This window comes from Symphalangus syndactylus, chromosome 6, assembly GCF_028878055.3.
Source record: "Symphalangus syndactylus isolate Jambi chromosome 6, NHGRI_mSymSyn1-v2.1_pri, whole genome shotgun sequence".
Classification (NCBI taxonomy): domain Eukaryota; kingdom Metazoa; phylum Chordata; class Mammalia; order Primates; family Hylobatidae; genus Symphalangus; species Symphalangus syndactylus.
In genome coordinates this window covers 42,097,995-42,121,278 of record NC_072428.2, presented here as the reverse complement: position 1 = coordinate 42,121,278, position 23,284 = coordinate 42,097,995, and the positions used below count along the sequence as shown (strand labels likewise).

The 23,284-nt window shown below is 42.6% G+C and overlaps 1 protein-coding gene across 1 annotated transcript in view; it reads left to right on the top strand.

Annotated features, from left to right (window-relative positions):
- Positions 1-23,284, top strand: part of SPON1 (spondin 1) — a 309,159-nt gene that overhangs the window by 154,913 nt on the left and 130,962 nt on the right. Inside the window, exon 6 of the mRNA XM_055282345.2 lies at positions 17,369-17,517. Coding sequence (XP_055138320.1) covers positions 17,369-17,517 — 149 coding nt within the window. The remainder of the gene's footprint in view (positions 1-17,368; positions 17,518-23,284) is intronic.

Below are 23,284 nucleotides of genomic sequence, written 5' to 3'. Positions count from 1 at the left end.
TTATTTTGGAATTTACATACACAATAAGTTATGCCAATAATTCCCTTCTAATTTTTATAGCTTCTCTTTTTCCTTACCTTATTGCATTGGCTATTACCTCTAGTACGATGTTAAATAGAAGTGGTAATAATGGACATTCTTGACTTGTTCCCAGTCTTATGGGGAAAGCTTTTAATATCCATCATTAAGTAATATTATTGCTATGGCTTTTTTGTAAATACTTTTATCACATTAAGAAAGTTTCCTGGCCAGGCATGGTGGCTCACGCTTGTAATCCCAGCACTTTGGGAGGCCGAGGCGGGCGGATCACGAGGTCAGGAGATCGAGACCACGGTGAAACCCCGTCTCTACTAAAAATACAAAAAAATTAGCTGGGCGTGGTGGCAGGCGCTTGTAGTCCCAGCTACTCGGAGAGGCTGAGGCAGGAGAATGGCGTGAACCTGGGAGGCGGAGCTTGCAGTGAGCCGAGATTGCGCCACTGCACTGCAGCCTGGGTGACAGAGCGAGACTCCGTCTCACAAAAAAAAAAAAAAAAAAAAAAAAAAAAAAAAAAAAGAAAGTTTCCTTCTATTATTAGTTTGCTGAAATGTTTTCTTATGTGAATATATATCAAATATAATCAGATGATTTTTCTGTGTTCTATGAACATATTCAAGTAATTTTTTCTGTTAATGTAATGAATTGATTAAATTTTGAATGTTAGACTACGCTTGTATTCTTGGAATAAACCCTACATTGTTATTATGTAGAATACTTTTTCTAATTTACTGGATATAGAGTTTGCTAATATTTTGTGGTTTCTACATCTATGGTCGTGAAAGAGATTGGGCTTCCATCTTCACTTTTACCTCAATGTTGAGATGGATTTTTTTCTACCTGGGCTGACCCCTCTTTTGTCCTATATATAGACTTAGTTAAATAGACTTTGCTTCTATTATTAGCTTAACAAACTTCCCCCAGATCCTCTAGTTTATTTCTTATTGACAGAACAAAAGCTTTCCCAACGACAAACTAGTCATGAGCCAAGTCATGGTCCAACCACTCCCTGGCAGTGTGTCCACTGTCACATTATAGATCCTCTCTGAGCCTGTTTCCTTATCAATGAAATAGCATTGAAAAGGAAGTTAGACAATGCATAATAAAGCACCTGGTACAGGCAGTTGCTCAGTAATTGCTATTTCTCACTACCTCTTCTCTTCTGCTGAAAAACTTTTCAAATACAGAAGAGCATTGGCTTACTTATTTACAAGGCTTAGCCATCAGAGTTAAGATTCAAATCTGAAAAAATGAACTAATGGGAGTGGGAGATGTCCATTCTTTTTGTTATACTATAAAAAACAAAGCAAAGCTGTTTACTGCTTCTGCTAAGCTTCTTAAATACAAGCTCCTAAACTTTTTAAAATTAGATAAACATTGCTAGAATTTATCATCTGTAGTGCTACAGTTCCTTCCCTGGGGCTTCAAACTCAAGTGTTAATGGAGTATTACACATTTGGAAGTTGTCCAGGAATATAGCCTTTCTCCCATTTTTAACAATGTTTATGTGTAAAAGTCAGCTTGGAAGGACACCTTTAAATAATGCTCTTTCTGGATATATAATTGCAGTGTTACTTGTCAGTGCATAATAAACCATCAACCAGCCTTTATTGTACCAATGGGAATGAGAGTTTGGGAGTGCCCTGAAATTATGTTCTTTGTGTCTCAGATGAGAATCAGGTTAGTAGCTAGGCTTTATTTATAGGTATCCAAATAAATCAGGAGTCAGAAGTTCAGAAAGTTTGGGCTGGGAAGGCTGAGTCCAAAGAAGGCTGAAGTCTGTGAACACCAAGAGTCAATACCCCTAATGCTATCAAGGACACTGGATAGGTCCCATCCTACTTCTCCCCATTATCTCCACCCCAAGAACTAATCCCGGTGACAGGCATGAGTGACATCAGAATGCCCTTCTGACTAAATCTGAACTTGGCTCAAGCTGTGGATCCCCAGTGGAGTAGAAAGGGCAAGGCCTTAAGTTTGGCAGATCAATGACAAATCTCAGCCCTGCCACCTACTTGCAACTCAGTTCCCTCACCATAACGTGGGGATGGTAACTGACCTACCTAGCAAGACAACTGTGAGAATGGAAGGATATTAGCTGACACCTGTGAAGGACATGATGCAGGGAACATGCTCAATAATAAATGGTAGTGACTGTGATGATAATGATATTGATGAGGATGAGACAATGACAATGAAGACAACATCCCTAGCTTTGAATAGAGGGGTGGTAGAGGATTACCTGTATTATGCTTATGGAAACAGGAGGAGCATTCCTAACTGCCTCTTTTCTAATCCCCACAATTATTTTATGGATCTCTGGGCCCAGACACATGATCTTAGTTGGACAAGCCATGTCTCAATTTGGGTTCTCCTAAAAGCAGGATCTGAGGCAAGGACTGCAAGTACTTTGTGTAGAAGGTGATAGAGGAAGCAGAAGTGAAGAAATAGGGAGAGAGTGATAAGGGAGGAGGAAGGGTCAAGGTAAGAGTGCATTATTCAGGCCACTGGCATCAGTGTACCTCTGAGAGGTGTATAGAATGTGTCCAGAATTGTCCACTTTCCAGAATTTTCTACTAGCACACACCCCCTATTGACCAAGGGTTGTCTGCAGTAGCGTGAACTTCCCCACATGCCCAGGCACTTGCTTGCTGGCTAAATGGACTCTCAAAGCTTCAGAGAAGGCCATGAGTCAGTAAACAGGAAGAGGCCCTTGAGGTAGACACTCATTGATAGTATTAGCAAGTGCTCACCGCTGCCTGCCAGAGTTGCAGCTGAAATTGGAGGTGGACGGAGAGTCTGTGATACAGGGCACCAAATGTAGCTGCTGCAGGCCAAGTCTTAGTTCAAGTGCAGACTCCTCCTGCAAGCTGTCTACTTGCCACATGTGATCCACAATTGTGAGAGACCCCGGTTGTCAGTAGAGTCTTTCCACTCCCATCCCCTTGTGCCAGAAAGGACTACCTGCACAGTTGGTTCTTATATTTAGCAGTACAGAAATGTATGCCAAATTCTAGAGCTATACTGTCCAGTACGGTAGCCACTCGATACACTTAAATTGATTAAATTTAAATTAGTTTATTGAAATTAAATAAAATTTAAAATTTATCTCCTCAGTCACACTGACCACATTTAAGTGCTCAGTGGCCACATATCAGAAGTGGCTACCATATTGAACAGTGAAGTATAGTATACTTCCATCTTCATGGAAAGTTAAACTGGAGAGTGCCACTCTTGAGAGTCAGTCTGGATCCTAATCCTGGCTCTACCATATACTAGCTGGGTAGCCCTGGGTAAGTGATTTAATCTGTCTGTGCTTTAATTTGCTAATCTGTAAAATGAGTTTATTTCCATGATTAAATAACAATATGTAAGCATATAGTAAAGTCTCACTACATGTTAATGATTACTATTTCCCAGTTCCCAAGGTAATATTTATGTGAGGCAGGAAGTACTTAAACAGCCTCCAGCCCTGATTCAGGTCCTGGGTCCCTTGAGGCTACTCTCTGGGCTTCTAAATTATCTCTATGCTCAAGATGGCCATGCCCATATACCTCCCAGTCTCCAAACAGAGATGTTGCTTTAGCCCTCACTGCCTTTTCAGCTTCTTATCAGTTCCCCACCCTAAGTCCAGAGGCTGGAGCTGGAACAGTTACCCCCAGCTTATGTCAGGACCCCTACTGCCTGCTTCTGGAAACTTCTGTCTGTGTGCCTGACTCATTCTGCCACCGTTTTCCCACCACTTGCCCACCCTCCCAATGGGCCTCTGCACTCCCAATGCTGACTATGACCTGAACTGACCACCTCACTTTAAAATGCTTGCTGTCCTCTAAGACCTTGTCCTACCCTAACGGACAGGTCCTGTGCATGTCCTGGTTTGCTACCAATTTCTATCTTTCCTAGAGAAATAAAATATTAATATTTAAAATAACCATTATTGAATGTTTTCTTGTGTGCCAGGAACTGTGCTAAGGGCTGTAATATGGATTTCCTTCTGTAACCCCATCGCAACCCTAGAAGATAGGTACTATTATTATTTCCATTTCACAGGTAAGAAAACTGGATCTTAGAGAATTTACATAGCTTGTTCAAGATTGCACAGCAAGTATATGGTGAAAACAAGAATGTGATGAAATCCTTCAGCCAGTAGGAGGTCTTTTTCTTCTTTCAAGACAATTGAAAAGAAGGAGGGACTGATGCATACAACAACATGGATAAATCTCAAACGCATGATGCTAAGAAGTCAGACTCAAAAGGCTACATACTGTGGGAGACCACTTACATCTTGGAAAACTTAAAACTATAGTGACAGAAAACAAACCAGAGGTTGCCAAGGGCTGGGAGTGGTGGTGGGTTGTTACATGGGAATGTGGGTAGGTAATACAACTATTCATTATCTTGATTATAGTAGTTACTATATAGTTGCCTGCCTTTGTCAAAACTTGCTAGACTTTACATTAAAAGGGGTGAATATTGCTGAATTCAAAGCATACTTTTATTTTTAAATGGGAAATAAGATAGAGAGTAATTTTCCTCTGAATGCCCCCCAGCAATTGTTCAAATGTGGGAATAGAGGGGAACAAACATCAGTTTTAAAGACATGGTGGAGAAAATAAGCTCGGGTTCAGATTGCAAGGAAGATAATTCAAGGAGAGGAAATGGAAGCAGTGGGTTCAGACTGACCTTCCTGAAAAGCCTGGAGGTGCAGGAAAGGCAAAATATGGGCTTTTGTGAGAACAAAGCATTGATAGATGATTTTTTTTTTCACCCAGAATGAGAAAACTTGAACCTCTTTACTTAAAGGGAGAAGCTCTTCAGTGAAGAAGAGATTAAAGGTGTACCTTACCCACATATTTCCCATTTCCAGCACTCTTTATTCCTTCATGTAGATCTGTATTTCCATTTGTTTTCATTTTCCTTCAGCCTAAAGAACTTCCTTTAATATTTCATATACTGCAGATATGCTAATAATAAATTAACACGGCTTTCATTTATTTAAAAAAATGTTTTATTTTTACCTTCATTTTTGAAGGATATCTTTGCAAGACACAGAATTCTAGGCTGACAGTTTTTTTTTTCTAAAGCTTTAAAGTTGTCATTTCGTTGTCTTCTAGTTTGCCTTGTTTTTGAAGCAAGTCATCATTCTTATCTTTGTTTCCCTCATTGTGTCTTTTATTGCTTTTTGTTGCTTTGAAGATTTTCTCTTTTTCGCTAGTTATTAGATTATGATGTGCTTAGGCATCATTCTCTTTGTTTTTATTCTGTTTGGGATTTGTTAATCTTCTTGGATCTATAGGTTGGTATTTTTCTTCAAATTTGGGAGAATTTCAGGCATTGTCTCTTCAAATATTTTTATTTAGTTATTTATTTATTTTCAGATGGAGTCTTGCTCTGTCGCTCAGGCTGGAGTGCAGTGCATGATCTCAGCCCACTGCAAGCTCCACCTCCCAGGTTCATACCATTCTCCTGCCTCAGCCTCCCGAGTAACTGGGACTACAGGCGCCTGCCACCAGGCCTGGCTACTTTTTTGTATTTTTAGTAGAGACAGGGTTTCACCATGTTAGCCAGGATGGTCTCGATCTCCTGACCTTGTGATCTGCCCGCCTCAGCCTCCCAAAGTGCTGGGATTACAGGTGTAAGCCACTGTGCCCGGCCTGTCTCTTCAAATATTTTTCTAACCCAATCTATCTATTCTCTCCTTCTGGAACTCCAATTACCACTATGTTAAACCACTTGTTTTTATTCCACAGTCATTTATAACCTAGTTCGTTTTTTTTCAGCCCATTTTTCTCTGTGCTTCATTTTGAATTGTTTTCATCACCCTATCTTTTAGTTCACTGATCTTTTCCTTTGCTGTGTTCAAATACAGATATTATATTTTTCACTTCTGAAATTTCCACTGGAGCTTTTTAAAATAGTTTTTATTTATCTACCAAAATTCCCTATCTGTTCACTCATTATGTCCATCTTTAAATCCTTGAACATATTGATAATAGCTGTTTTAAAGTTCTTGTATGTTAATCCCACATGTCAATCATCTCAGGAACTCCTGCTATTGACTGTGGGGCTTTTTCCTGGTTTGGGGTTACATTTCCTGCCTTTACAGCACTCTTGTAATTTTTTTTTTTTTTTTTTTTGAGACAGGATCTCCTTCTGTCACCCAGGCTGGAATAGAGTGGCAATCATAGCTCATTTCAACCTTGAACTCCTGGACCAAGTGATCCTCCCACCTCAGCCTCTGGAGTATCTGTGACTACAGGCATGCACCACCATGCCCAGCTAGTTTTAAAAAAAATTTTGTAGAGATGAGGCCTCACTATGTTGCCCAGGTTGATCTCAAACTCCTGTGCTCAAGTGATCCTCTCACGTAGGCCTCCCAAAGTGCTGGGATTACAGGCATGAGCACCATGCCCAGCCATGTCTACAAATCTTTTATTGCATGATGGACATTGTAAATACTACATTGTTGAGTGTCTGGATTTTTTATCTTCCTTTAAAGAGTATGACAAATGGTTAATTTACTGATGGATCTGCTTGATTCCTTTCCCAGGCCTGTTTTCTAAGCTTTGTTGGGGTAAGTTTAGAGTAGCCTTTACTCTAGGGCTAATGTAGTTTTGCTACTAAATTATAGCCTTTCTAGGGTTTCAGTTGAACATATAGAGTGTTCAGCAAGGTCTCTCTAACATGGATGGGTAGACATTTTATATCTTTAGCATTGTGTGACCTCTAGAATCTCTATTCGGCTCTTAGCTCCCCAGGGGCTGTTCTCTGCCAGGCCTTGTAAAGTGTCACCCCACACATGTGAAGCTTAGTGTTTGATCAAAGATTTAAGGGGACTTCTATGCATATTCTGAAGTTCCATCTCTGTGCAGCTTCCTCCTCTCTGGCATTCTAGCCCATAAATCCTATCTACTTCAATTGCCCCAAATTCTTACCTCTACCTCCTCAGCTCAGACAGTTTACCATGGTCAGTTCTACTCCACCTTCCTGCACCACAAACAAGAAAGTGTCTGTGGCAGAAAGCCTGGGCAAACATGGGCTCATCTCTTGTGTTTCCCTTCTGTCAGTGATCATAGTCCTTTGTGGTCTGTTTTCCAACATCTGAAAACTGGTGCTTAATATATTTTGCCCACTTGTAGTTATTTATGTCCAGAGGGCTAATGCAGTGCCATTTCCTTCATCAGAGTCAGAAGCAGAAGTCAAATGAGCATATGCAGATCTGGGAGTTGTCTATAGACAGGACTATCTTATTCTCTTCTCTACTTCACATTGCCTTAAAGATAAAAAGTTTCTATTAAGACAGTCATATCCCATCATGATCTGCCTGGCTGACCGATCTCATCACTGATCATCCAATCTTTATACACACTCACTTACACACACACACTCTCACACACACACACACGCACACATTACCATGACCTACTCGTAGTCTTACACATATCTGTAGCTTTTTCTTATGCCTCTGCTTTTGCATCTGTTATTTTGTCTACAAAAATAACCTTCCCCCAACTCCCTACCTGCCTTCCTGTTACTTATCCTTCAGAATTTAGCTCACCTGCCATCTCCTCCAGGACACCTCCTCTGGAACCATCTGGGTTAAGTGTCCCCTTATTTGTGCTCTGATATTCTGTGTTTGCCTTTATCAAACTTGCATCACCCATGCTTTATTGTAATTGCCTATTATGACCTATCTTCCATGCCCTTCACACCCCACCCTCCAGACAGAACATCTCTAAGACAGGGATCAAGTCTGAGTCATCTCAGTGTCTCTATGACCTGGCACAGGTTTTGAAACTTTTGTATGAAGGGCCAGATAGTAAATATTTTAGAGATTGTTAGCCAGACATCTTCAGCTGTAACTACTCAACTCTGCTGTTGTAGCATGAAAGTGGCCATAAACAATAGATAATACATAAAATATAAGACTTTATTGAAATAGAAACAGGCAACTGTAGCTTACTGATCCTTGGACTAGCACATAGTATAATCCTAGTAAATGTTCAATGAATGATTTAATAAAATATTATTATTGGAGGTCTCAGAGGAAATAGAAAATAATGTAATCAATTTTATAAGTGCAAGAGTTTTCCTGGGAATGGAAAAGTGGCACTTTCCTTGAGGCCCTAGGGAAGGAAAAAAAGACAGTGGAGTGAAGAAGGCAGGAAAATAGAAAACTGGGGGATTTCTGGCCTAAATGACAGACTTCCCCATGCATGGCTTTTGCCAGGAGGCCATTCTGGGATGGGATCCTGAAAACCAGAATGGTTTGGTCAGAGTGAGTTCCCAAGGCAGCCAAGAACAGAGAATGCCAAAGGACAAGTACAAGCTGTGTCCTGGGCAGCACCCAGGCACAAACCCACAGAAGGCATGTTTTGCAGCCAAATTCAAAGTGTCAGAAACCAGGCAGGTTCTGGAACCGCGTCTAGCATGAAAATAACAAGGGCAAGAGGGATGTGAGATCCAAAACAACTTTTATGAATAGAACTGGCAGGTCCACAGTACTTTTCTGTTGGTCACTGGCCACATTGTGCATGGATGAGTCTGTAGTTGGGTTAACCTTGGTCCTTTCAGAAGAGTTAAGTGACCAGGTCATCTACTAAGAAATAAAAGGAGGAGGGGAGCCTAGAACTTAGAGGCTGGAGGAGCTCTGTCATGTATAACTACTATAGCAGATTCCATAAGGGCCCAATCAGCGCCAAAAACAAAGATTTGCTGAAAGTACTATGGGTGAGGCTGAGGTTAGATAACAGAAGGTTGCAGCAATCTAATCACTAAGGTTGTAGGACATTCTGTAGAGAAGCATTGTGAATGAGTATCAAGGAAATGAATAGGTGGCTTGCTGCAGAATTGGGATTGGCAGGGGAATGCAGCCACTGGCCAGGAAATCCAGATAGTCACTGAACACCTGTTATATTAGTCAGGGTTCTCCTAAGAAATAAAATCAACAGGGTATGTGGCGGGGTGGGGCGGTGGTGAAGAGATTTATACGGATGTGGCTTACCTGAGCAAGAGGCTGAGAAGTCCCAAGATAATGCAGTTAGCAAGCTGGAGTCCTAGGGGAACCAATGGTATAGTTCCAGTCTCAGTGTGAAGGCCTGGGAACCAGGATTGTTGATGGTTCAGTTCCAGTCTTAAGGCCAGTAGGCCGAAGACCCAGGAAGAGCCAGTGTTTTGGTTTAAGTCCAAAGGCAGGGGAAAAAAGGCAAGGTTCCAGCTTAAAGGCAGTTAGGTAGAAGGCATTTCCTCTTCCTCCAGGGAGAGTCAGCCTTTTATGTTCTATTCAGGTCTTCAGCTGACTAGATAGGGCCCACCCACAATAGGGAGGGCAGTCTGTTTTACTCTACCAATTCAAATATTCATCCAGAATACCCTCATAGACATAACTACTTTGATCAAATGTCTGCCCTCCCCATAGCCCAGTCAGGTTGACATATAAAATTAACCATCACTCTGCCATGTGCAGAACACCTCAGAGAATCTATCTACCATGCACCCTGTCTCCTTCAACACTAGAGAAAATGTCAGACAGAATTATTTGATTAGCACTCACGTTTTAAGCATCATTGTGAACGCTGGTAATTTAGTACCAATGAAGACAGCAGAAAGGATGTTAGGAAAGAGGTTACTACACATATACTCAAAATTATCTCCCTGGAGTAGCTTTTTAGACAAATGCACCTGGTTGGCCATCAGTATCTCAAACTTACATGTCTAATTATTTCTTCCTCCCAGCTTCCCCCCGCCGCTGGGCCTCATCTAAGCTATTGGGAATAAATAAATAAACCCAGATAGGCCACTTGAACTCTGCTGGAACCAGTGAGGGACATGCAAAATCAAAAAGCCATGTCCTTACCTGAAAGCCAAAAAGGATAGTGATAGTCTGCCGCTTCCCCCTAGGTCTGAGTTCCCAGTGTTTCACCAAAGACTCCAGAGGCTCTGAGTTTTCCTTTAAGGCCACAAGCTTTAACCTCGTCTCCTTTTTCCCAGCCCTCTTGATACCTGAGTCTTTTCTCTCTCCTCCTCTATTTACTAGAGGATGTGTGGCCCAAGTGTAAACTTTCTTGTGTCCCAGCTAACTGAAATCTGCTTAACCACCTCATTCTGCAGGCCCCAGGTCACTGAATCCCATTTAGATGATTCCTTGACTCCTTTTTTCAGATTCAGATCCTTGCATGTGACATTCCTGTCACTGCACGCCCCTCCCCAATCACCCAATCAGATTCTCTTTGGTTACCATGCCTTGCAGAAATGTGTCTGCATTTTCCCTGCTCTATTTAGATTTAATTTTACTAGATAATATTTATTGACCCTATTTTATGCGCCAGCCACTAGTCACTATTTCGTGGACTTCAGCCTCGGAACAACACTAGGAGGCTGATCATATTACTATCCCTATTTTACAGATGAAGAAACTGAGATTGAGAGTGACTAATTGATGTGTTTAATGTAGAAAGTTTTAGAACCAAGACTAGAATATATATAGATCTGCCATGATTGTAAAAAAAAAAAAAAAAAAACCCCAGTTTTAACTACTTTACCAAAATGCCTCCCAAGGACTGTTCAGTCTTCTGTCTTATTGTCTCACACTCCTGGCCCCTTGTCCCCATTCCCCCTACCACTGCCGTAAGTCAGACCCTGCATGATTCATGAAGGGAATGTCAAAGGGCCTTCTATTTGGTCTCCTCACCTTCAGACCCTCTCCCTTCCTATCCCTAGGTATGTCCTACCAAAAGTATGGTACCATGCAGCAGAGAAGAGCTGGTCTTTGGCTCTTTGACTCAACTTTGAATCCCAGTGTCATAACTCACCTGCCTCTGCATTCTTGGGTTAACTGAATGAGAATAGCATCTGTATTAACAGTTTTCTTTTTGAGTGTTTAATGAGATAACATAGGTCAAGACCTTGGCATTGCGCCTGACACATAGTAAAGGCTCATGTATTAGTCCATTTTCACATGATATAAAGAAGTACCTGAGACTCTAATTTAAAAAGAGGTGTAATTGACTCACAGTTCTGCATGGCTGGGGAGGCCTCAGGAAACTTACAATCATGGCAGAAGGTGAAAGACAAGCAAGCACCTTCTTCACAAGGTGGCAGGAGAGAGAAAGAGTAAAGGGAAACTGCCACACACTTTTAAGCTATCATATATAATGAGAACTCACTCACTATCATGAGAACAGCATAAGGGATATCACCCCCATGATCCAATCACTTCTCACCAGGTCCTTCCCTCGACATGTGGGAATTACAACTTGAGATGAGATTTGGGTGGAGACACAGAGCCAAACCATATCATTCTGCCCCTGGACCCTCCCAAATCTCATGTCTTTCTCACATTTCAAAACACAATCATGCCTTCCCAGCAGTCCCCCAAAGTCTCAACTCATTCCAGCACTAACTCAAAAGTCCAAGTCCAAAGTCTCATCTGAGACAAGGGAAGTCCCTTATGCCTATGAGCCTGTAAAATCAAAAGCAAATTAGTTACTTCCAAGGTAAAATGAGGATACAGGCATTGAGTAGATGCTCCCATTCCAAATGGGAGAAATTGGCCAAAACAAAAGGGCTATAGGCCCCATGCAAATCCAAAACCCAAGGCAGTCATTAAATCTTAAAGCTCCAAAATAATCTCCTTTGACTCTGTGTCTCATATCCAGGCCACATCGATGTAAGAGGTGGGCTCCCAAGGCCTTGGGCAGCTCCATCCCTGAGGCTCTGCAGGGTACAGCCTCCATGGATACTTTCACAAACTGGTGTTGACTGCCCATAGCTTTTCCAGGTACACAGTGCAAGCTGTCAGTGAATCAACCATTCAGGGGTCTGAAGGATGATGACCCTCTTCTCATACCTCCACTAGGCAGTGTCCCAGTGGGGACTCTGTGTGGTGAGTCTTCAGCCCCACATTTCCCCTCTGCATGGCCCTAGTAGAGGTTCTCCATGAGGGCTCTGCCCCTGCAGCAGGCTTCTGCCTGGACATCCAGGCATTTCCATACATCCTCTGAAATCTAGGCAGAGGTTCCCAAACCTCAATTCTTGCCATCTGTGTACCCACAGACCCCCCAACACCACGTAGAAGCAGCCAAGCCTTGGGGCGTGCACCCTCTAAAGCAATGGCTCGAGCTGTACCTTGGCCCCTTTTAGCCACGGCTGGAGCTTGAGCAGCTGGGACAGAAGGTGCCATGTCCCGAGGCTGCACAGACCAGCGGGGCCCTGGGTCTGGCCCAGAAAACCATTTTCCCTCCTTGGTCTCCCAGCCTGTGATAGCAGGGGCTGCTGTGAAGATCTCTGAAATGCCCTTGGAGACATTTTCCCCATTGTCTTGACTATTAACATTTGGCTTTTTACTTATGCAAATTTCTCTTGAATTTCTCCCCAGAAAATGTTTTTTTTTTCCTACCACATAGGCTGCAAATTTTCCAAACTTTTATGCTCTGCTTCCCTTTTAAATATAAGTTCCAATTTCAGACCATCTCTTTGTGAATGCATATGAATATATACTTTTAGAATAAACCAGGTCAAATCTTAAATGCTTTGCTACTTAGAAATTTCTGCTGCTAGATACCCTAAATCCTCTTTCAAATTGAAAGTTCCACAGATCTCTAGAGCAGAAGAAAAATGCTGCCAGTCCCTTTGCTAAAGTGTAGCAAGTGTAACGTTTACTCTAGTTCCCAATAAGTTTCTTATTTTTATCTGACACCACTTCAACCTGGACTTCATTGTCCATATCACTATCAGGATTTTGGTCAAATTCACTCAACAAGTCTCTAGGAAGTTCCAAACTATCCCACATCTTCCTGTCTTCTTGTGAGCCCTCCAAACTGTTCCAGCCTCTGCCTGTTACCTGCTTCCAAAGTTGCTTCCACATTTTCAGGTATCTTTATAGCAGTGCCCCACTTTGGGTACCAATTTTCTATATTAGTCCATTTTCACACTGCTATAAAGAACTACCTGAGACTCGGTAATTTATAAATAAAAGAAGTTTAATTGACTAACAGTTCAACATGGCTGGGGAGGCCTCAGGAAACTTACAATCATGGCAGAAGGTGAAGGAGAAGCAGGCGCCTTCTTCACAAGGCAGCAGGAGACAGCAAGAATGAAGGGGGTACTGCCACACACTTTCAAACCATCAGATCTCATGAGAACTCACTCACCATCATGAGAACAGCATAAGGGAAACTGCTTTCATGACCCAGTCACCTCCCACCAGGTCTCTCCCTCAACACGTGGGAATTACAACTCAAGATGAAATTCAGGTAGGGACACAGAGCCAAACCATATCAGCTTAATACATGTTAACTATTGTTATGTCATTCTTCGCAGGAAGAAACTTTGATCATGTTTCCCCCTTTTCCAATGCCATTTACCACCATGGGCACTCAGCACCCACCACAACCTAGCCCTGAAATTCTTTTTCATCTAATTTCTTTGTTTCTAGAGTCCATCCAGTCATCTCTTCTGTGTCCTGACCTCACAGTGGGATGTAGGGAGATGAACGTGTGTTCTGGAGTTAGGCAGACCTGGGCTTGAACCTCAGTTTTGCTCCTTCCTTGCTCTGTGAGCTTGGGCTGATTCCTTAAGCTCTCTGGGCCTCAGTTTCTTCATATGTAACATGAGGATAAGGTTATAGTGAGGATTACACATAGGAGATCATCATCCTAACTCCTATTAGGTGTTTGAGCCTAGCATCTATATTGTTCATTGAATCCCTGCTCCGACTAGCCTGCCAGTCCTGCGCCCAGCAAACTATCCTCTTTTCTGTTTATCTATTTATTTACATCTCTAGGCATCCTCCTTCCAACTGGAAAGTTTCCTTGCTACACCACCTTCTTTTGGATTGGTGCTTCATATCTGTAATAATACTGAGAGCTTTGTTTTGTACAATTCTTCACAGCTTTCACAGTTCTTTCCAAAACTGTCTCAATTAATTTGTACAATTCTGGGAAATTCTCCAACTTGGTAATTATTATTTCTATTTTTTAAAGGGAAACTGAGGCTCTGAGAGATTGAATGACTGGTTTATGGTTATAAGTGGGGCCTGGAGCCAGAGTCTTCTGGCTCCTGGTCACCATGCCTTTCTTTCTTGTACCATTTTGCACCTGCGTGACTGCTGCTCACCTGACATCAATACCCTTTGTAATGTTGCAAATTGTTTTCCCATAGGTACCTGTCTTGTGCCCCCAGGGCAGCGACATAGTCTTATTCCTTCCCCCTGGCCAAGTGCCTTACAAATATCTGTTATTTGGTTGATGTCATTAAACGTGTTAAAAATTTGAATTAATACGTTATGTTGCAAGGCCATTGTAGGAAACTAACAGCTGTATTGGCTAGGAGGTTGAACTTATGTAATTAAATTTTATTTAAGAGTGAGAACCATAAAGATAGGTCCCACGCTTGAGGTGCCTGCTTCTCTGCACTCGTGCCTTTGGACTTTGATTCCTTGGATCTGGGGAATTTGGAGTTAGCTGCTCCATCCTCTGTGCTCTGCATTCTTGTGCTATAAATAACCCTGACCACAGTGGATTGTAATTAATCCGCTTATCCATCTGCTTCCCCTGCCCCCAGACTGTGAGTCCCTTCAGGGCAACACCATATCCAGTCCTCCTCAGTGTCCAAGGCCCGCCACTGTGCTTGGCACATAATGGAAGTTACATGAATAAGCCAGAAAGCTCCATCTGGGTCCCTCCCCTAATCCCCTATGATTGTACATGTTCCCATTATCTTATCATACATATTTCTTTTATACTGAATTAAAGGCAGGTTTCATGTTTTACTCAGTTTTGTAGCCTCCCTAACAATCATGAAAGGAAGAAACTATAATTATTGACTGTCTATTGTGTGCCAGTAGTGATTTCAATATATCATCTCACTTTTAAATAATTTAATTTAATTCTCATAATAGGTTGATAAGGTAGGCATTATCATCCCTGAATTACAAACGAGGGAACTGAGACTCGGGGAAATAATTTAATTTAACCAAGTTTACAAAGACAGTAAGTGGTAATGCTAGGATTTCAGTCCCTGTCTGCTAGCTCTAAGACCAATGCCTTTCTTTTTTGTTGTTGCTTTTTGTTTTTTAACAGCACATAGGATACTGCCTTAGCCTAGCAGGTGTCAGGAACTCTGCTGAACTAAGACTTGAATTTAATTACAGTGAATCAAACCTGTGCAAGCCTGTTCCCAACCATGTGAAGTGCATATACTGCTGCCCTCCCATTTGATTGTTTGGATGAAATGCTTCTGGAAACATATACTGAGCACTAGCAACACACTAGGCACAGCACTAGGTATTGGGCTGAAGGCAGTCTCCCTCAAGAAATATTCAGCCTAGTGAGATAACAGACTGTAACAGTGATAATAAATGTGATTTGTCCTATGGCAAGACAGAAGACAAAAGCTTAGGTTGGCCTGTGGTGGTCTTGAGGAACTGAGTATTTTATAAAGGAGGAAGGGGAGTTGGCTACACCAAACAAGAGGAGAGTACAGAGCAAAGAGCATATGGTAATTCTGCACTAAGATACAGAATTGTAGGCAGGACAGGCCTCGAACAAGGAGTATTTTGGTGGAGAAGGGCAGGGAGAGCAAGAGATTCTGAAGCTGGTTCACTCTGTGTCCACATCACGAACCTAAGGCCATTACTGGCTACCAGCCATTGCCCCTACACAAGTGTACTTTGGCTTTGACAACAGCTAGGACTCTCTTCACCCAAGAAATGAGTTAGAGAAACAGCTGGCAGCATCTCTATCTGTCTACTCTAGGGATATGAGAGATGATAAACATGGGGTCTGCATTTTCCCATTTATGTGTAGGAAATAATGAACAAGCAATTGGGCAAACCCACATGGTGATGTCGTGTGCGTGGGGTGGGCCATGGCTGACCTCAGCAGCCCAGGAAGGTGCAGCCTGGCTTTACACCTATGTTCTTGATGTGCCCCTGGAGCAGAGGGCCATGGGGAAGCAATGAGAGCTGTAAACAGAACCAGGCCATGTTCAAAGCCACTTTCTTAGGTGCCGGGGTGAAGAGTTCTGCCCACTCTGGACCACAGGGTGGGAAACTGAAAATGTCAGTTGGGTTCACTCAGTTCAAGTTTTCCTCTTTGCTATGCCTGAAAATGTTATTTAACTTGAGACTTTGTTTAACCAACCAAAGAATGGCTGAGAATTGAGCCAACCCTGTGATGAACTAATTATATGTAACTTAGTCAATAATAAATTTATATGCATCTATATTCATCACATGCAAAAAACAAATCCAGTAGGGTGCTGATACTATCAGTTCATTCTTCCTCCGGGACTTAAATAAAATCCTCAAGTCAAGTTTTGTCTTGGTCCAGCCCAGATCTTACTCTGTTTTCCCATGCTGTTGTGTTGTGCATTAATTCCCTCCCACATCCCACTGCAGCTACCATCCCACGTGATCTTCACCAAACCACTGTGGACTGGTCACTTCCACATATTCAAACTGTCTATCCCATCCTTTAAATATGGCTAACCTGCCTGCCACTTGTACTGAAATGTACATAAAAGTCAGCTGAAATCAACCATGTTTACTTCTAAGGCTGGTCCCCACACATTTCTTTATCTTTTTCTCGTTGCTTACCTCTCCAACTCTCCACTCCAACTGTGCTTTCTCCAATGCATTCTTCACACTGCTGTCCGGATGATTTATCTAAAATTCAAATGCAATTATATCACTCCTCTGCCAGAACCCTTCAGTGGTTTTCAGATCCTTTCACATGACATCCAAACTCCTGAAGCATTTAGAGCAAGGCCATTCATGAGCCAGCTTCTTCCTACCTCCCTGGCATCAGCTCCTAACTTTCCCCTTGACAGTTTGTGACACAGCAATGCTGAATTAATTATGACTCTCCAAACACACAATGTTATTTAATGTTTCTGAGTCTGGTCTATGGCTATACCACCCTGAATGCACCCAATCTTGTCTGATCTCGGAAGCTAAGCAGGGTCGGGCCTGGTTAGCACTTGGATGGGAGTCTGCCAGAACAGTCCTACTCTATTTTGCCTTACAGATATGATCAGCCTTTAACATTCTTTCAATTATACCCTTCTCTGAGACCTTCCTAGACAGAACGCATCTCTGGGCTGCCTCTGTGTCTTGTTCAACATCTGCTGTTGACCTGTCTGTACATTCCCAAGACCTATTTGCTTATAGGAACTCAGTCTTATCACTGAATGGCACAGGGCCTAAGACAGAATAGGTGCTTAGTCAGTGCTCTTTGAATCGATGTCCAGTTACGCATCCTCCCCATCATTTAAGGGACTCGTGTTTCAGCCACAGCCATGCTGATAACTGCCTCCTGATTGGCTTTCCCAGGTCGGGCCAATCACTGGTCTGCGATCATCGGAGGATCCCACTCCAAGAATTATGTACTGTGGGAATATGGAGGATATGCCAGTGAAGGCGTCAAACAAGTTGCAGAATTGGGCTCACCCGTGAAAATGGAGGAAGAAATTCGACAACAGGTAAGACAAAAAATCACAGAATGACCAAATAACAGAAATGCAGTCAAAGCACTCCTTAGATATCTTTCCCAGGGGCTTGAAATTTGCAGTACAATGTGCTGGAAGAAAATCTATTTGCTGAATTTGGGGTTTTTATGTTAAGTAGAGGACAGACAGAGGCACAAATATCCATTTTGTTGTCTCAGATTGTCCCTGACTGCATTCATGTTTTCTTCAGCCTGTGCTAAATGCTGCTGCTGTGGCCACATTGTTGGGATGCCTTGTTTCTAGTCTCCTGAGAGTCAAAGCCGTGAATTAAGGTTTTCTTACTGTGATCTTTGAGAAGGTCAGAGGAGTAATAGTCAAGCTGTCCAGCCAAATCCCCAAAATAAATGTTTGTGTATTGGCACGTGCTTTTTGCAACTATGTCTTGAGGTACTTGATAAATTAGTCATTCGTTCATCGTAATCATTATGAACTGAGGCATCTTCTGTGTCCTATGTTGTGTGGGCCCAGGAGCAGTCCCATTATCTAGGCCCTCACTGATACCTCTGTGAGATAAGGGAGAAAAAGTCCGTAATTCTTGTCAATTCATTTGGCTGACAGTGCCGTCGTCCTTCATCAAAAGCCTAATCAGGTTAACACCAGAGAGAGGCTAATGAGAGAACCTTGGAAGAAGAGCCGCGTGGCTCAGTGGTGGTTTGCTGCAAGATGTGGCAGTGCAGCTTTAGCCATCACTACCCACAAAAGCCCGTCCAGCCTGAGAGAGCACAAGGCAGCATGTCCCACTGCCCACCAAGTGCTCTGGAGAAAGTAAGGAAAGAGCAAAGCATGCTTGGGATGTGATCATTTTACAACACAGGTCACTGAGAGGCTGTTGCCCTCCTTGTGCTCCTGTCCCACATCTCCTGAGACAATGCAGGAGGCTAAGGAAACACCAGGGACCCCATCTCACAGTGCACATGTGCCCAGAGGCCTGAGCAGCACAGCAGGGCAAGCACAGCTGAGGCCCGTAGTGCTCCCTACCATCTGGACTCCAAGCTGCCCACAAACCCTAAATTGGATGCCACAAAGGTCACTCTGACTCCTGCTACAAATCCTCTGAGGAATCAGTTTGGACTACAGTCGAAAAATGCCCCAGAATGAGCTTATGTTTCTTATTAATTTGATTTGAAGTCTTTCCTCCTTTCTTGGAAAAAAAGATGTTTGACCAGATGTTTTAAGAGTGCATGCTATTCATCCAAGATGATCTATCTAACTGTGCTCTGTTTCTCTGACTCTGGCTGCCATGCCTCATAATTGGCATCACTCCTTCAGCCTATGGCAGAGTCAGGCAGGGCTTCATATTGGTGCTAGTCTGTCTGGCCTATCATGGGGGAACCCTTGTTTGGGATCCTGGAGGTCCACATTCCCAGTTCTCAAGTATGGAATTATGCCTCCCTGATTTGTCAAGCTCCATGGTGTGGAATCTCGAAAACCTTTTGTTACAAATAGTAGTTGAAATACTAAAGTTTGCCAGTTAATTACATCAGAGTCAAGGGCATCTTCATAATAATGTCAGTCTCACTTGTTGGCTTTCTTAAGAGGTTTCTGGAAAAGAAACAATCCCACAGGAATCATACATAACTGGAACTATATTGTGCTGGTGAACATTATCTGACATGTGTCATAGCAAGAAAACGATTGAAAACTCATGGATGGGACCCCCCACCACCACCACTGCCAGCCTCAGAATGTCCCTCTTAGGAAATAGTTCTTTAGTATGTTCCTAATCAGCATGCCTGTGATTGGCTTGTATTACCACACAGGCAACGTCTGTCTGCCTATCCCAGTTGACTAGTGTTTCAGGCCTACGGTCATAATAATAAGTTTAATTATGGGTACCACACATGGGAATGAGCATATCTCAGTGCCTATCACCATCTTTCAGGCCCCGTGGGTGCTGGATATCTACTTTTAGCCCCCCTCACATCTAGGCTGAGAGGATGCTATTATTATCCCAGTTTTACAGATAAGGAAACCAAGGCATGGTCAACAGCAGAGAATACCAGGACTTAAACCCAAGTCTGTCTGGCTCCAAAGCCCAGACAGTACTAGATGTATAATCTGCTCTGTGTAAACCTGGGGCCACTTGTTCAATACTTGTTGAGAATCTCAAGATGGCAATACCATGAATTTCATAACATGGGGTCCTGTGAGATTGCACGGGTCACCTGCCTATGAAGCCAGGCCTACCTGTATACTTTCCCTGTCCCACACAGCTGCCCCATAGAGAAATTCCTCTTGCCAACCTCTGAATCTGGCCTCTGCTAACAGTGCTTCAGGTTCCCTAGCTCCTGGGAAAGTCAGTTGGATAGGGTGATTTCAGGATTCCAAATGACTCATCTTCCTAAATATTGTTCCCCGCAAGCCCACAATTGATTATATTTTTTTGTAAGTCGGGTAAGAAACAACATTACATGAAGCAAGAATATGAATCCTCCTAGAATACAAAAGTGTCTTCTGAATAACCAGAAACTTGTTTGAAAACATCTGCAAACTAACACAGTGTTCTCAGGCTTTATTACTTTATATCCTACCAATCACTCTGTCAAAGAACCTGAGTCCAGCCATGATGAAAATAAAAAACCCTCTTTTCTCAAGAAAGACATTTATATGCTTACCAGCATTCTCTTATTATAAACTTACAGCTCACTACAAGTTTCAAGGGCATGAAGAATCACAATAGATATTGTTGGAGGTAAATTTTATGCTAATGGCTTTCAAGCACAAATGAACAAAAATACTAAACCCATTAATAGTGGAAGTTATAGTAGTACTGTTGAGTATAAATTTTAATGTTACTATAACTGCAAAACACCAAGAAAATTAATGAAAAATTACAGCAGAATTATTGGCAGTAGTGACTCCAGTGGCTGGGGCTGGGGAAGGCCACAGTGCTCACCTCTTCATGGAAGGACAAAGGCAAATGTGTCCTGGTGGCCAGGACACCTGGGGACTGGGAATTAGAAATACTGAGCTATGGCTAGCCTGGCAGGTCACAAATGGGTAATCCAAGGCAGGCGGGGGCTGTAGGAAATGATAGATCACACTTGTAGGTTGGTGTGGGAGTGGAAAGTGAGCTTATGAATACTCGTTATGAAAACACTTCATCCCACTAAGACCATTTCTACTTCAGTAAGCCCATATTTCTGGCATGTTTACGAAGTGTCTGGTTCTCTGCTGGATGCTGGCCCAAAGATGATGCCCCTTTCACTCAGTTATTCAGGCTAGAATCCTTGATCTCTCCACACCCAAACTTGTGCCTTCTTTTTTAAGTTCATCCAGTTCAATCAGCCCTCATCACCACCTCCCTCCACTTATCTCTTGCCTAAATTGCTGCACTAGCCTCCTGATGTCCCTGCCTCTGATTCTCCTCCTATTGCCCATGCTGCCCCAGGGCCATCTTTATAAAAAACAAATCAGATCATGCCACTCCCCCACTCAAAATGTTTAATAGCTTCTCCTTGACCCTAAGATAAAGTCCAAATTCCTTATCATAGCCTGAATACCCTCTATGTCCTGGCCTTGTCTTACCTCTCCAATTTTATTTCTTGCTGCAACTCTAAGATTTGGGCATACAGAACTTCTTTCAGTCTGCGCAAAAGGGGCATGCCCTTCTTGCCTCTGGACCTTCTCTCAGCCAGGACATCTTCCAGCAGCCTTCTAACTGGTGAACTCCTATTCACACCTCAGGACTTAGCTTAGATGTTGCTTCTTCCATATTTATAACTTTATAAATATTTATTGAACTTATTATTCATTTGGTAATCTTACTGAATACCTACTATATGCTAGGCATTGGAGATGCAGCAGTAATCAAGAAAACTCCTTTCCTTCATGAGCCTACATCCTAACAGTGGAGAAAAGGAAAACATGTAAAATATATATATATATTTAAGTATATATATTATATATATATATTTAAGTGTATATATATATATATATTTTAGTGAAAAGAAACCAACAAGGGTGGTGGTGCCATAAAGAGGATTATGAGTAGGGAGGGGCCTGTTTTAGATAAACTGGTCAAGGAAAGTCTCCCTAACAAGTGACCATGAAGCAGAAACCCAAAAGACAAGTGTAGGGGAAAATCATTTTAGATGCTAACAACAGCACGTGCAAAGGGCCTGTGGGAGAACATACCTTATTGTGCTTAGAACTAAAAAAAGACTAGTGCAACACAAGGATAGTGAGGGGATTGTGGCACAAAAGGAGGCTGGAGAGTTGATTGCAGGACCACTTTGTCTCTACTCAGATGAAATTCACAGACAAAGTGGGAGAGGCACATACATGACTATTTCCATATAAAGTACTTATTTCCTTAGGGGAATCTGTGCATCCATTGGGGAAATGTGACACACATTTGCGCAGGGCCTTGTTGGGTTTCATCTCTGCTGGAGTCTCCTTTTCCAGTCCACGTCTGCTTCTTTCCACTATTCTAGTCCTTCATTAGGGCTACTTTTATCTCTTCTATAATTTTAAATATGTCTAATTGTCTCTTTCAGATTATTCTATTTTCTCATAATCTTAGAGACTACTTTTCATTGAACCTGCTCTCTCAGTGACATTAGTTTCTTCTTTGGTTTTAAATTGTTTGATCATCTTCAGTGGTATTTGTTTTGTTTTTTTTGAGATGGAGTTTCGCTCCTGTCACCTAGGCTGGAGTGCAGTGGTGCAATCTTAGCTCACTGCAACCCCCGCCTCCTGGGTTCAAGCGATTCTCCTGCCTCAGCCTCCTGAGTAGCTGGGATTACAGGTGCCCGCCATCATGCCCAGCTAATTTTTGTATTTTTAGTAGAGACGGGGTTTTACCATGTTGGTCAGGCTGGTCTCGAACTCCTGACCTCAGGTGATCCACCCGCCTTGGCCTCCCAAAGTGCTGGGATTACAGGCGTGAGCCACTACACTCAGCCTCAGTAGTTTTTTTTCCTTTTCTTTTTTTCCTGTTGGAGGAAAAAAGGTTCAAGCCATGGTGTCTTTACAGTGACTTTGTATTTTCTTCTCCTGGTCCCACCCAAGTTTTTGTGTCCTTTCTCAGATTGGAATTGCCCACTGCACAGCTAGTATACATCTAGACTCTGCATTAACGCATGAGAGAGATTGGGAGTTCCATTTCTTGGAGGTGTCTCGGGCAGAAGCAAGCTTCCTTGCCATGTTCCCGAATGCTTGATGGAGGGTTTTCTCATGCCCCATTCGCAAACAGGGCAGCCCTTTAAAACATCCAACTGTATGCAGGCGTGCCCCCCCATGCCCCACTTCTCACTGGCTCAAGATTTCCCCTTCTCTCCATGCATGGGCTTCTAAACCCCCGCCTCCAGCTCCTGGGGCCTGTATCCCAGTCCAGGGCCCCAACAGCTCACCACGCACTAGCTCCTGCTTACTGTTCTGAGTTAGATTTTCCTCCCCATTTCTGGCATCTGGGCAGTTTTTCTAAACTCGTTTACATATTTTTGTAATGTGTTTTGTTATATTTATCCAGCATTTCTGTCTGTTTGTAGAAGGAGAGAGAACTTTTTGTGTCAGTTCAGTTTTCCACATTTTCAGGTATCCAGCTAATATCTGTAGCACCTAACAAATATCTGAATTGATTGACAAGCAAGCTATGAATGGTTCTTGCATAAGACTCTGAGCTTTGAAGAGCCACCCATTTATTAAAAATCCATTAGAAAAATCATTCCAACTTTTATATTTCTCTGGATTCAAGGCTTTCCTGACCATAAGAGGTCAGATAATGGTGGACCCTAAT